General features: G+C 38.4%; 1 protein-coding gene and 1 long non-coding RNA gene across 2 annotated transcripts; both read right to left on the bottom strand.

Moving 5' to 3' along the window:
- Positions 1 to 543: 543 nt before the first annotated feature.
- Positions 544 to 3,688, bottom strand: LOC311251880. Its single transcript, XR_014621462.1, has 5 exons — positions 3,599 to 3,688; positions 2,042 to 2,117; positions 1,877 to 1,927; positions 1,647 to 1,790; positions 544 to 1,261 (listed from the first exon to the last, which is right to left on the bottom strand). It is a non-coding gene; the product is annotated as an uncharacterized lncRNA (long non-coding RNA).
- A 1,379-nt stretch (positions 3,689 to 5,067) lies between these two features.
- Positions 5,068 to 12,170, bottom strand: LOC311251266 (uncharacterized protein). Its single transcript, XM_084343643.1, has 8 exons — positions 12,081 to 12,170; positions 11,054 to 11,159; positions 10,911 to 10,961; positions 10,566 to 10,772; positions 10,044 to 10,250; positions 6,823 to 6,873; positions 6,523 to 6,705; positions 5,068 to 5,253 (listed from the first exon to the last, which is right to left on the bottom strand). Exons 2-8 carry the CDS (start codon positions 11,115 to 11,117, stop codon positions 5,072 to 5,074), a joined length of 945 nt encoding a protein of 314 aa, XP_084199769.1. The 5' UTR covers positions 11,118 to 11,159; positions 12,081 to 12,170; the 3' UTR covers positions 5,068 to 5,071.
- Between the last annotated feature and the right edge of the window lie 716 nt (positions 12,171 to 12,886).

Below are 12,886 nucleotides of genomic sequence, written 5' to 3'. Positions count from 1 at the left end.
CATATTTTTGAATATTTAATATTTAATTATATATTTAAAGCAGACAGTAATCAGTCCAATCTCTAGAGAAACTGTAATTAATATATATATATATATATATATATATATATATATATGTAAAATAGCTGGGATCTGTATTTTGCATTTGGTCGGGTTTTTTGGTTTACAAAACCTCATTGGAGGTAAGCATAGGTTACCTGTGCTTCAGATTGGATGTTGTACATACATTTCTATATGCTACTTCTTATACATATATATGATCCTCTACCTATATGTATATGATATATAAATGAAAAATAACACATTTAATATTTATCTGTATTAGTTTGTTTCAGACACATTTATCAAAGGAAATGTTTCATGCTTATTTTTAGTTTGAGTTAAAATAATTTACATCTCCATTTATTTATTTTTAAACAAATGTTTGTCCTCCATCACCCCCTGACAAAAACTAGTAAAAAAAGTAGTTTTTTTCTCATATATTTTCTTTAAATTCATATTTGATTTTTCTGAACAGTCCCCTTAAGAACAGCACAATCTCTCATATGCAGATTATGTGATTCTTTATTTGAGCGATATATCCCAAGGATTAAAGGCAGTAGTGTATGAAATAAAAGGAATGTAAGTATTTTTGTTATAAATGATGACAATAGCATGAAAAGTATATAAACGAGGAGCATCATTTTGGTTGTTGGTATTTGGCCATTGAATTGGTACAGTGCAATATATTTTTAAATGATATTTGTCTTATGATATATCCATTCAGCTCCTCGGGTATTTGACAGACAGGGCAATGACCTCCTCAGCCCCTAAAGCTTCACGCAGCCATCACTTATCAATGACATCAGATTATAAATCATCAACAGATTTTCAGCCCTGACTCTGAAAACACGTAACTTTACATAAATAAATGAAGATATTATGAATGTAATGTATGATATAATGAAATATTCAAACATAGCACTGTTGTGAAAAGTTATTAAAAGATTAACATGTATAAAAAGTATGTAAGACACACATTAAAACATTGATGATGTCTTTAAATCCACCAACCACACAGACTGTGATCTACTGTGTTGTCTTTTCGTTCAAACTGCCACAACATTAGACTCTTCTTCCTCACACGCCCAGGCGCAACAGACTGCAATTAACAGGGCATAGGTCGCGATGGTACTCCCAAAGGCAAACAAGTAGAGTGTCTTGTCACATTCGAGCTTGCCTTCTTTGAAGTCGTTGAAAAAACGGAAGATGTACACATTACCTGGAAAAATAACCAATCACATCCAAACATCAGGCAAAAGAACAATGCAATGATGAATGAAAATTACAGCCATGTTGATTGTTGTCTCAATGTATGTAAGTTAGTCGATAACAGTAAATTAACACATTACCTACAGGAAAATAAATAAAAAATAAATAAAATGTGTGTCCTTTCGTCTTTATATACAATTCTCAAAGATGGTGGAGTGTAATGTAAGAGTTCAACACTGCAGTACAGTAGTAAAGCATTCACTCACCTTCACAATTACATTGTGGCTTTTAAGGAAGTTTGACATTTTCAGAAATACTCATACTTGTTTTCTTTCAGAAACTTAAATGAGAAGATCGATAATAGTCTCATATTGAACTTGAGTAAAGTCCCTTACCAGCGATGAACCAGATGAAAAAGAGAACAGCGATACAATAGCTGCACTCCTTTCTGCAGCAGAACACCAGGATGCCGCCTCCAAATCCCACCAAATAGATGGGGATGAAGGGATGTCCTTTGCAGTCATGTATGTAGCTTAATCCTGTTTTGATTCAAGGACAAAGAGGAGTATCACTTCACCTGCCTCATACAATCTGAACACATCCAGTGGGTACACCAGGCACTTACCAACTAGTGCTTGAGTGATGAGTAGAATGATGAAAATCAATGCAAAGCATACTGTGGTAAAACGTACAAAACAAATGTTTACAATCAGAAATGACAATACATACAACAAGTAGATGTTTTCATTTAAAGTTTTGAAAGAATTTTGCACATCATTATCTCTGTTACCAACTGTTAGTCCTGGACAGCTGCTGCGTTGACGTGTGGTAACCTCTGGCATCCTGTTAGTGATGATGGATTTAACCTACGAAGAGATTTACAAAAATGAGACAGAAGGACTAGGTTTTGGACATTAACAAGCAGAAAACACCCTCTTTCAGCTCTTTCCATTGACGAGGTGGACATGGAACTTGTACAGGATTACTAGTACCTGAGTACACCTGGACAACAACTAGCATGTACAACGTTTTGCCAGCTCACCAGTAAAATATCTGGGTGTTTCAGTAGTGCATTGAACTCCAGCAAAAACAGTTTTCTCTTATTCTATCTCAGATCCACTAGATCCATTTCAGTCACTTATATAGTCCAAATCACAGTAGGCCTATTCCGTTATTAAATGATGACAGAATAGCAAAAAAACTGCAGTCGCAGATGATTTTTCATGCTTTTATCTATCTCAACCGTTTGATTGACAGACAGGGGCTTCTTAGCCTGCACTAGAGCCTACAATAGCCAATGAGTGATCATCTAGACAAGTGACCCATTTTCTCTTCCTTCTCCTCTCTCCTGAGCCACTAACTCCTGATGATTGTTGCATCATGTAGCCAATGAGAAGTCCAGCAATATATAGTTTAATACAGTTTTCAAAGCCGGATGGTACGGATCACTAACTCTCAAAAGCAGAAATAGACTGCAGGGTGAAAGTGTCCAGCAAAATTGCAGGCATGACCTTGAATGACTATACTCAACTGTACAAGGTGACGACCTTGAAGAAGGTGCAGTCAATCTGATTCCAGAAAGTCATAACCATATTGTGCAGTTCTGATTTGAACTCTAGATATTTGCACGCTCTCCTACTTTGTACAACTTCTGCACCACAGTCTCCCCCTGGATAAATCTCTTATACAGAACAGAATATGTAGAAAATTACCATACATTCTGCAAATTTGAAAACAATTTCAAACAAAGACAAATGTCTTAAGATGAAAAGAATAGGCTTTTGCCCCAGAACAGTTTGGTTTTATATTAAACCAAACTGCGTATGTCTCAACTTCCTGTGCCAGTATCCTGCTTCTTGATGCTCACTTTCTGTTTCCTTTCTATTACGACAATAGACGTGGGGATGATTTGAGAAAAGCTAAAAACTAAAATAATTCTACATTAATGTAAGGTTGCAAACATTACATTATATAAAATATTATGCATCTTTATCTTTTCCAAGAGTCAATCATTTATTTATTTATTTGATTTCCTGTACTCTGACTCAGCTCACCACAGACGACGACGTTTGTCTCTCATCCAACAACTTACAAAAAAGTAGTAATTGTGTTATCTTTTCCAGGAGTAAATCATTTATTTTTAATTTTATTTTTATTCATGAAAAATGTATGCATCTTTATCTTTACAAAGATTCAATCATTTATTTATTTATTCATTTATTTAACTTCTTTCACTTGATAATGTAATGCAGTTCACAACAAACCCTCCCCTTACAGAAAAGTAAATAGTAGGTTATGTATCTTATTTTGTTTATTTTACTTTTATATATGAAAATACTGCACTCACCAGCGGACAGATTCAGATGATTATGTTTCAGCAGCTGATCACCCACAAGCTCTGACTGTTTGTGTACAACCGTGCAGCGATGCATTATGCAGTTACTACATAACCCTAGTTCTCTGATAATGAAAGTAAGCAAGACTGCAGCCCAACACATGAGACGCTGCTGCAACTCCACTACAGACAGAAACAAGCGGAAAAGACAAGTAGAGCCAAGAAATCCAAGAACTACACAGAACAAAAAAAGCAAAGAAATCGGAGAAAGTGGTTTAAATGTGCCCGTATAGCACCCAGTGTTTAAACCTGTCAGATACTGAAAGATGACATCATATGTACAGCAGCCTATTACTGCCACATCAAAAAAGGTTTTGTTTTAACACGACTTTCTACGTTAGATACAAACTCATCACATTACAATAAACAGTTTATATTGTTCTAACTTGAAATGTTTTATGTTATAATGTGATAACTAATTGTTAAAATGTTATTACATAACTTATATTGTTATTAGGCATGGGATGATATGAAAATGTAATGTCATGATTAGCCTGATAACTTATATTGTTTTAACATTAAATATGTATTATATGGTATAATTTGATCATATCACGTGAAAATATCTTGTTTTTACTTGAAAACATCTTGTTAACATAAAAACATAAAATGTTTTGTGTTACAACCTTAAAATGCTAAACATTTTACACAAGAAAAGTGTTTTGCTGTAATATGTTACGTTTTTATTTTAAAGATAATGTGAAAATATCTTGATATAACATGAAAACGTGTTATTACAACAATAAACTTTCTCATTTTATGACATGAACTGGATACCATTTTTCTTTTTTCTGGCATGGCAGCAGGCTTCCACACTTTTGTACTGTAGGCCTCAGATGATCAGATATTTCCTGATGTTATTAATACACTTAACAATATATTGTACTCTATTTAGTTCGTGCATGGCTGCTTGTGTTAAGGCAACATTAAACACTGATACAATGGGAAGTTTGGCATGTTTTAATAAAAGAGAAAAAAAGAGCTCAAAGAAAAAAAATGTTTATATATTTGTACTGAAACTTAAGTATCCACTTGGCATCAGTGTCAAAAGATTTTATAAGATAAACATAAACGTAACATTTCTCCTACAATACTGCACATTTATACAAAGAACAAAAATGTTATTCATAATATTCAAACATGATCTCCCATTACAAAATACTGGTGGTGAAAGGTTATACATTTCAAAAACATACTTGCATACAATCATTTCAGTGACATAATATACTTAACAATAAACCATGTAATGCTGGCGCTCGAGGTGAAGGATCTCCTTTTCCAGTATTTTCATAAAAAAAATAATCTGCTGACAAACCCTCAGTAAAATGTACACAAGATAGATCCACATGAAAACAGATGAATATTTGTATATTCACCCTCATTAAATCCACCCACTTCTCTGTATATTTATTGTTGTGATGTCTTTTAATTATCACCACACGAGCAAAGGTATGAGTAACAGTTGTAGAGAAGGACGAGGCCTAACAGGATGTAGTTGAAGTTGATGGTCCAGAAGGCAAACAGGTAAAGTGTCTTGTTGCAGTAGTTTTCAATGTTAACCGTCTTATTGTAGTTGGGTTCATACATGGAGTATATCCACACATTGCCTAGAGACAAAGAAGATGATAATTACTTTTCACAGAAGTTAACCCATTAACAGTACATCACTGTGACACAAGGACTGATTTTAGCTTGTTAGCTCTGTGTGAAGGAACAACATTAGCATTCCTGTGGAGTTGTGTTTCTGGCCACCTGAGGAATCTAACTCGACTATTCAATCTCTTTTAGCTCTGCTTTGGTCTCCACCACCTCCAGAGGGTAAATATCTGGTGCTTTAATTTAACGTTCCACTATGTTCACCAGCTAGTGGTTAACCTTGCTATTTGGTGCTAGGCAGGTAGCGTACAGAGGGTTTATTAGAGGTGTTTGTCCAGGAACATCTGTGTTTGGAAATTATGGTGATGCCAAAATAACGCATTAAACACTCTTCTCTGAAGGTACGTCACTATGAGTGATACCATTCACATAGCGCATTCTCATTTGATCCATTGTCTAATATGAAAAATGTATATGTAAAATATAATATTCATTATTATGAATGAAAATGAGCCTTTTATAGAGGGAGCAGGTCCTCATCCACTTAGTCTGCCATGTTTCTACAGTAGCCCAAAAAAGACAAACCAAACACTGGCTCTAGAGAGAACCTACAGCAGTTTTTAGCATTTACAGTGGCCACCGTAGTGGACGGTGAGATGAGGGGTGTTCAGTTGGCTGCAATCTGCAACCTCACCACTAGATGCCACTAAATCATACACACAAGACCTTCAAATTTCTTTCCTAAAGGGGCTAAATGTTAGAAATTTGGATGAAAACATTCGAAAATCAACTAAAATTGTCAGCAGAATGTAAAAAATTAGCAGTTTCAGCATTATGATGTCTATGTATTGTGTTCCAGATATATCTACTTAAATTAGCATGCCTAACACTCGCCTGGTCCAGGTGGGCAGCTACAGTTAGCAGCAGTTAGCAGTTACTATAGTGATATACTGCCCCCTGTTTTTTGTTTTGAATATGAATTTGACAGGTGGCCAATTCTTACAAACTGCACCTTTAAAGGGAAGGAGAGCTCGCAGCCCAGACACAGCATTGCCTTATAAACTTGTGAAGTGTCCAGCAGTCACAGAGCGACATGTTGTTGACCAATTATGTCAGTTACACAGGTAAATGTTGTGGAAAACACCTAAAACTAAAACGATGTGCTAAAAGAGGCTGAAAAGCTGCAAGCAACACCTTTCACTTAACAGCCATTTTGAGTGATTGCTGATATTGACTTGAGCTTTAACTACCTGTGTTAGAGCTTAGAGAGTTTGGCTTACCAGCTATGAACCAGCAGAAGAAGAAGAGCGAGACGAGGCCGCTCCAAATCGGGCTGTGATCCCCGAAGAAGGCAGTGCAGGGCAGGATGGAGAGCACGGCCAGTAGCATGGAGACGACCCCCGCTACCAACAGGTAGATGGGGACATAGGGCTGCTGCGGGCAGTCACGCTGGTAAATCGCTCCTGTTGGACAAAGTGCAAGCTGTGTATCACTTCACCTCACTTATTTTGTATTAATCACTTCTTTAATTCTCTATAATTCTTGCTTTAATAACACAAATGAACGCACAAATCACCTACCTATTGCGAACTCAGCAAAAGGCATGACACACAGGATCACCTTGATACATACTGAAGGAAGAAAGACAGAATATTTTAATTAATTTTAACAAGTCAACCTGTAATGGCTCTGATGATGTTAATTTAATATATGCATGACTTCTGCTCATTGCTGTCTCTCACCGGCTAATGGTACGGGCAGTGGGCGGATGCATCTTTTACTATCTGACATCGTCTGTTATAATGAATCCAACCTACCAAGAGAGAAAGACATGAGAAAATCCAGTCCGCACGACATTTCACAAGATGTCCCTGAAAATAACTGTCATTTTGCTTCTTTTAACTGCAAGAACGGTATCAGAAACGACAAACAAACAAACAAAAACGCAGTAAATTAATATTATTTAAGTTTAATGAACAAGGCGGCACATGTAGAAACAATAAATAATACCCTGTCATAGTAATCAGAGAGGACATGCTTTACCTTATTGTGTGTAAGAGTGTCTCCTCGGTGTATCTCCTCCCCGATGGCTGGAAAGGAAACTAATTGTGATGATATGTTGAGACATCTGCAGGTTATAGACGGTTCATAGGAGGTGTGAAAATAATTTCACGTGCCCTTTTGTGTGGCCACAACTTCCTAATGCAGACCCTTTTTTCTGTTCCCCATCTATTGCAATGTTAATGACGGGAAAAGTCAAAATAATTCAGCATTCATGATTCATTTTCATTTTCATACACTCTATAACCTGTTTTTAATGTTTGATCTTGTCTTACAACTTGAATATGATTTAAATCAACTTTTAACATAGTATTTTTTTTTTCAATATATAATGTCCTTCCTCTACAGTCCCTGTATGACTGAAAAAGAGACATTTTTTTTAATGAAACCTGTGATTTTCTTGTCTCTCTAACCAGATCAGAGGCCTCAACTGCAAGACTAAACACGGAGCAGTTAAGAGTTGAAAGGAGTTTACTTTGGATGGTTTTCAACAGAGCAAACAAAACCACAGAACAATCACAAAGGCAAAAACAAACAGAAGGCATGTAACGGCAGCTAGGGCTTGGTTGAGATTGTGTTCCACAGAAATTGATCTGGCAAAGTTTCACAGGCTGTGTGACTAATGTGGGGCAGGTGTGCAGGTGGGTGTGGAGATCAGGTGGTTAGATTTGGCGAGAACACACAGAGGGCAGCGACTGAACTGGTGGAGAATGAATGGATGGAAAGCTTTCTGCAGGTTAATCACAGCCAAGTCAGCATACTGCACTTCTAACTGAGCTAACAGTAGCTGCAGCTGGCAGCAGCTAGTGGTTACTTTAGCAACCAATAAAGCTATCTGTCCATTAGGAAACTGTAAACCATGGCTGCACAGCTAACTGAGCTAAAAAGCTAAGAGCAGCTACAGTTAGCCATGCAGCCAGATGAGAGTTAGGCTAAATTACAGCCAAATCAGTGAGCTGCAAAGCTAAGCAGCTAGAGTCAACAGCAGTTAGAGATTACTTTATCAAAATGTAAAGGTATCTGTCCATCGGGAAACTGTTAATCACAGATGCATGACTAACTGAGCTAACTAGCCAACAGCAGCTACAGTTAGCCATGCAGCCGTAGGAGAGTTGCACAGCTAACGGAGCTTCCAGCAGCTCCAGTGAGCAGCGGTTAGTGGTAACATTAGCAACAAGTAAAGGTTGTCCTTAAGGAAACTTTGTGAATCATGGCTCCACAGCTAACTGAGCTAACTAGCTAACAGCAGCCACAGTTAGCCGTGCAGCCGGAGGAAAGGTACATTACAGCCAAATCAGCTACATGTAGCTGCACAGCTAACGGAGCCTACGGCAGCTACAGTTAGCAGCAGCAAGCTATCTGTCCATCAGGAACTTTGTAGAGTTGAGAGTTTCATCAAAATCAGTGACATGGTTTGTGTTTTGTGATTTTATTTTCTGTAATCTTTACATGCTTCTCATAATAAATCACGCTCCATCTCTTTTACATGTGTTTCCATCAAATGATTGTTATTTTAAGGTAAAAGTTACATGATGCTGCGTTCACCCATCTGACTAATGATTGTTTGGTAAGAAGGTACTATAAAATAGCTATTTTAGTTTCATATTGAGACCACTTCCCCTAAGCACTTTCAATATTCGTGTGACCTGAGTGTTCAACGTGAGGTAAAGCACGTCTTGTGGTCAGACAGGCAGTTTTTCACACCATCATGAGCTATCATCTGACTGCCCAGCACAAAAACACAGTTCCTCTTCCTAATGAGTTCCCACGTAGCACATTTCCACGCGATTTTCTCTTTTGATTCTTTAGATGAAAAAATACAACACATTTAGATTGTGTGTTGATTAATAATCTTAATATTTAGTAGCCATTAATAGCAATGAAACTCATCTGATACGGTTTGATCTGTGAACCAAGTTTGGTGTTTTTAATTAAACAGTAAGTGAGCGATCGAAAGTGTTGTAGAATTATTTTTATAAAGGCTTTCGACATAAGAAATCATTGTCTGGTAAAGTGCATGGCAGAAAATGTGTAGTCTGATTGATAAATTAAGAGTCTTATGTTACATAGAGCGCTTTCATGATACAAAATATCGACAAACATGAGCATTAAAGCAACTAAGAGGCAAAATTAATCACTTTATGCTGTACAAAATTAAGCCCAATCCCTGACTCAACCTGTAAACAATACGTCTTATTTATCTTTCAGCATTGAGACAACAGTTACAGATGTGATTTATAACCAGTGCGAAAATCTACAGCATCTCAGGGGATCAGCATGTAACTACTGGGGCTGGGACATATAAGTCTTGTGTCGCAAAGTATGAAACATTAAAGGGACAGTTCACCACAATATCCTACCTGCAGTACCATTTACCCACCTAGATTATTCTAGTGTGAGTTTTGGAGATGTCGGCTGTATGGATATCCGCCTTCACTCGCTTTGAGATCCAAAATACGAGAGAGAACAATCTAGATGGGTAAACAGCACTAAAGCAAAGGGGTAAAATATGTAGTTTTGATTCTGGATTGAACTGTCCCTTTAATTTGGCATACTACAAAGATTCATTCATCCCTGTAATGTGCTTCCCTTACCCTCAAAGGTCAGACTGGGAAAGGTAGAACAAGAAGAACGACTTGAGTCTTTGTACATATACGACAGAAAAACAGCCTCAGCAGCCGACTCATGGCGCGAAGCCCCGTGAGATGCGTCCCGCCTCCTCTTTGGTTAGCTCGTCTCTAGACATCGTCGTCAGGGTCGGCTCGGCCACACATGCAGAAGCAGACGAGGACGAGGCAGCCGCCTACCAGGACCACACCAAAGAGGATGTAGACAAGGGTGGTGATCCAGAAGGCAAACAGGTAGAGTGTCCTGTCACAGTACGGATCTGTAGCTGTTGTGGTCTTGTCGAAGTTCGGCTTGTAAATCGAGTAGATCCACACGTTACCTGGACAGAAAAGAAACGAAGGGAAACGTCAGATTTGTCAATCAATCAATGAAATGTGGAAAAAGGCTCAGGTCTGGCATCATGTTGGTGAAAGATATATTTTATGTAACATTCCTGGAGGCTGTTATACTGAGAGGAGTTAATATTCAATCAGACTGGTGTGAACTCAAGTCAGCGGGTTGACTTATGGCCAGCTTTCTGTTTGAGGTGTCACAAATCAAACACACGCCCAGGAAGCACAAACAGAAAGCATTTCCCTCGGCTGTGTTGTGATATCAGATCAATCTTCGGTCATCTACCGCTGTTTAAACTCACCACAGATAAACCAGCAGAAGAGGAAGCTCGAGATCAACGAGTTCCAGGTCGCGCAGACTCGGTACAGCGGGTTGGTCGTGCCATCTTCGGGTTCTTGAGCGCACGGGAGGCAGGAGAGCAACGCCAGCACCAGGCCGAAGACTCCCAGCACTATCAGGTAGATGGGGATGTAGGGCTTCCGCGGACAGTCATTCAGGTGTATCGCACCTGTTGGACACACATGTCGCGTTGTATTCTCACAATATTTAGGAAATAATTCATCCACAAGTGCAGAAAAGTTTCAGACATTTCTAACATGAATAAAATGTCTGTGAATGTGCATCACTCACTCACTCACTCACTCACCAATTGCAATCTCAGCAATGGGCAGGACACAAAGAAACAACTTTGAAAATGCTGCGACGAGAAAGAACAAGTTTAGATGTTTAGACAAACCTGCACTCAATCTGAGGCAAAATCCAACAATGACAGGGACGAGCGTGACTCACCTAGTACCGGTGCCGGGGGTTGAGGGGTATCGCGGATTTGTCGAACAAGCCTAGTGTTTGACATTATGGGTAACGAGGACTCCAACCTACAGAGAAAGACAAAGAGCTGAGACAGACGTGTACAATAATGTTGTTTAAGAAGTGAAAGAAATTGGCATAATAAATACATAAACATGACGTAAAGAGCGTTTGTTCTTTACACTCTTCTTCACAGTCATTTTAAGAGCGACAACGGCAAAAATGTGCTGAGCCTGAGCCGAGATGACCTTGATGACATCACTATGTCATCGTCTGCTGGAGTTTCCCTTTGTAGCTATAGGGAAATCACTTGTAAGTGTCCTGCTGTACATTTGAATTTTATTAAGCTGCTCCTTAGAGAGATCTGTCACAACCTACATCTAATTCACTTTGTATATTCATGAGCCAGTTTATGTTCACACACACACACACACATACACACACACACACACACACACACACACACACACACACATACAATAGTGCATTTACTCTCTGATTAAGAGCAAAGAGGTTTGGCTGCATTCCCTACAGAGCCAGTTTGACCAATAATACAGGAAGAGCAGCAGCAAGAGTCAACCTGTGCACTTTGACTTAAAAAAACAACCAACCATAGAAATGAAGGAACACTGAGGAATGTGAATTGTTTTGGCTGCATTTTATATGATTGGAAGTTGAATCACATGATTTATCCTGAGTAAAAACTTAAAACCGGGAAATTTAAAAAAAAAGGACTTTTGAGCACTTTCAACAGGTTAACGTCAAGTTCTCAAAAGCAACACTCACATGCAGGCTGAGAGAGACACTTTGCTAAAAGCTGCTGAACAAATGCTGTCAGACCTGAACAGATAACGTTAGACCTTTAATTTGAACCTGCTGACTCTTCTCCACTCCGCCCCGACGCTTTCGATTCAGCTTCCTGGAGTCTGTCAGTGAGTCTCTCTCCAAATAAAACCGCACAAAGTCTCTGAAGTGTAGTGAAAAGTCTTGTTTATCCTGTAACTCTTACCTGTGGCTGTGGCTGAGCTCGCCTCTCCTCTACCTGCTGCTGTCTCCGCTGCTCTGCTCGCACTCAGCCGCGCCTGTTTGCACTGACAAGCCTCCGCCGCTGCACAGCGCGCATGCGCAGAGAGGGCGGTCAGCTGATGGTAAATAACTGATGACAACAACAATACTGTACCACAATGTCGAAATACTCTGGAGCAGCACAAAATCTATCTTAGGAGGAGTACAAAATGAAGAACCAAAAATAAAAGTTCTCATTATGCAGAATAACATCCTACATATTTAATTATAATGATAGATTAATCAATAAGTGCATTAGTGTATCCTTGCATGGGCTAAAGGTGGGGCTTTTTTTTTTTTTTTTTTACTATACATACTGCCAGGAAGGGGTGTCATGATGTAGCCTGACACTATTGAGGATAATTGTGATATTCAAAAATGCAATATTGATATAATAATAATAATAATAATAATAATAATAATATTTTGTAAATAATTCAGTGCATCTTGGTGGTAATGCACCTAAATCCTGCCTGCCGTAAAATAGAAAGAAGAAGAAGAAGAAGAAGAAGAAGAAGAAGAAGCAGAAGAAGAAGCAGAAGCGAGCCAGCCACAACTATTACTACTACTATTTGTTGGAAAATTATGTCATAGGAGAGGACAGACAAGAGCGTGACACTCTTCCCGTGGACATTGCGATAATATATTGTGAATACTTTCGGCCACGGTAACCGTGTAGTGAAAATCTGATATCGATAGGCATCCTGTGAAATACATCAAGGAATCAATAAAGTTGTTTCTTTATCAATA

This window comes from Pagrus pagrus (assembly GCF_965226575.1).
Source record: "Pagrus pagrus genome assembly, chromosome: 22".
Lineage (NCBI taxonomy): Eukaryota > Metazoa > Chordata > Actinopteri > Spariformes > Sparidae > Pagrus > Pagrus pagrus.
This window is presented reverse-complemented; position numbering and strand designations above follow the sequence as displayed.

What these genes read in the sequence shown, in the direction of transcription:
- LOC311251266 (XM_084343643.1), bottom strand. Translation starts at nt 11,117, where the DNA reads ATGTCAAACACTAGGCTTGTTCGACAAATCCGCGATACCCCTCAACCC. An exon ending in CATTGCTGAGATTGCAATTG is followed by an intron (nt 10,773 to 10,910) that starts GTGAGTGAGTGA and finishes TGTGTCCAACAG; the next exon opens with GTGCGATACACCTGAATGAC. An exon ending in CTTCTGCTGGTTCATAGCTG is followed by an intron (nt 5,254 to 6,522) that starts GTAAGCCAAACT and finishes CTTTGTCTCTAG; the next exon opens with GCAATGTGTGGATATACTCC.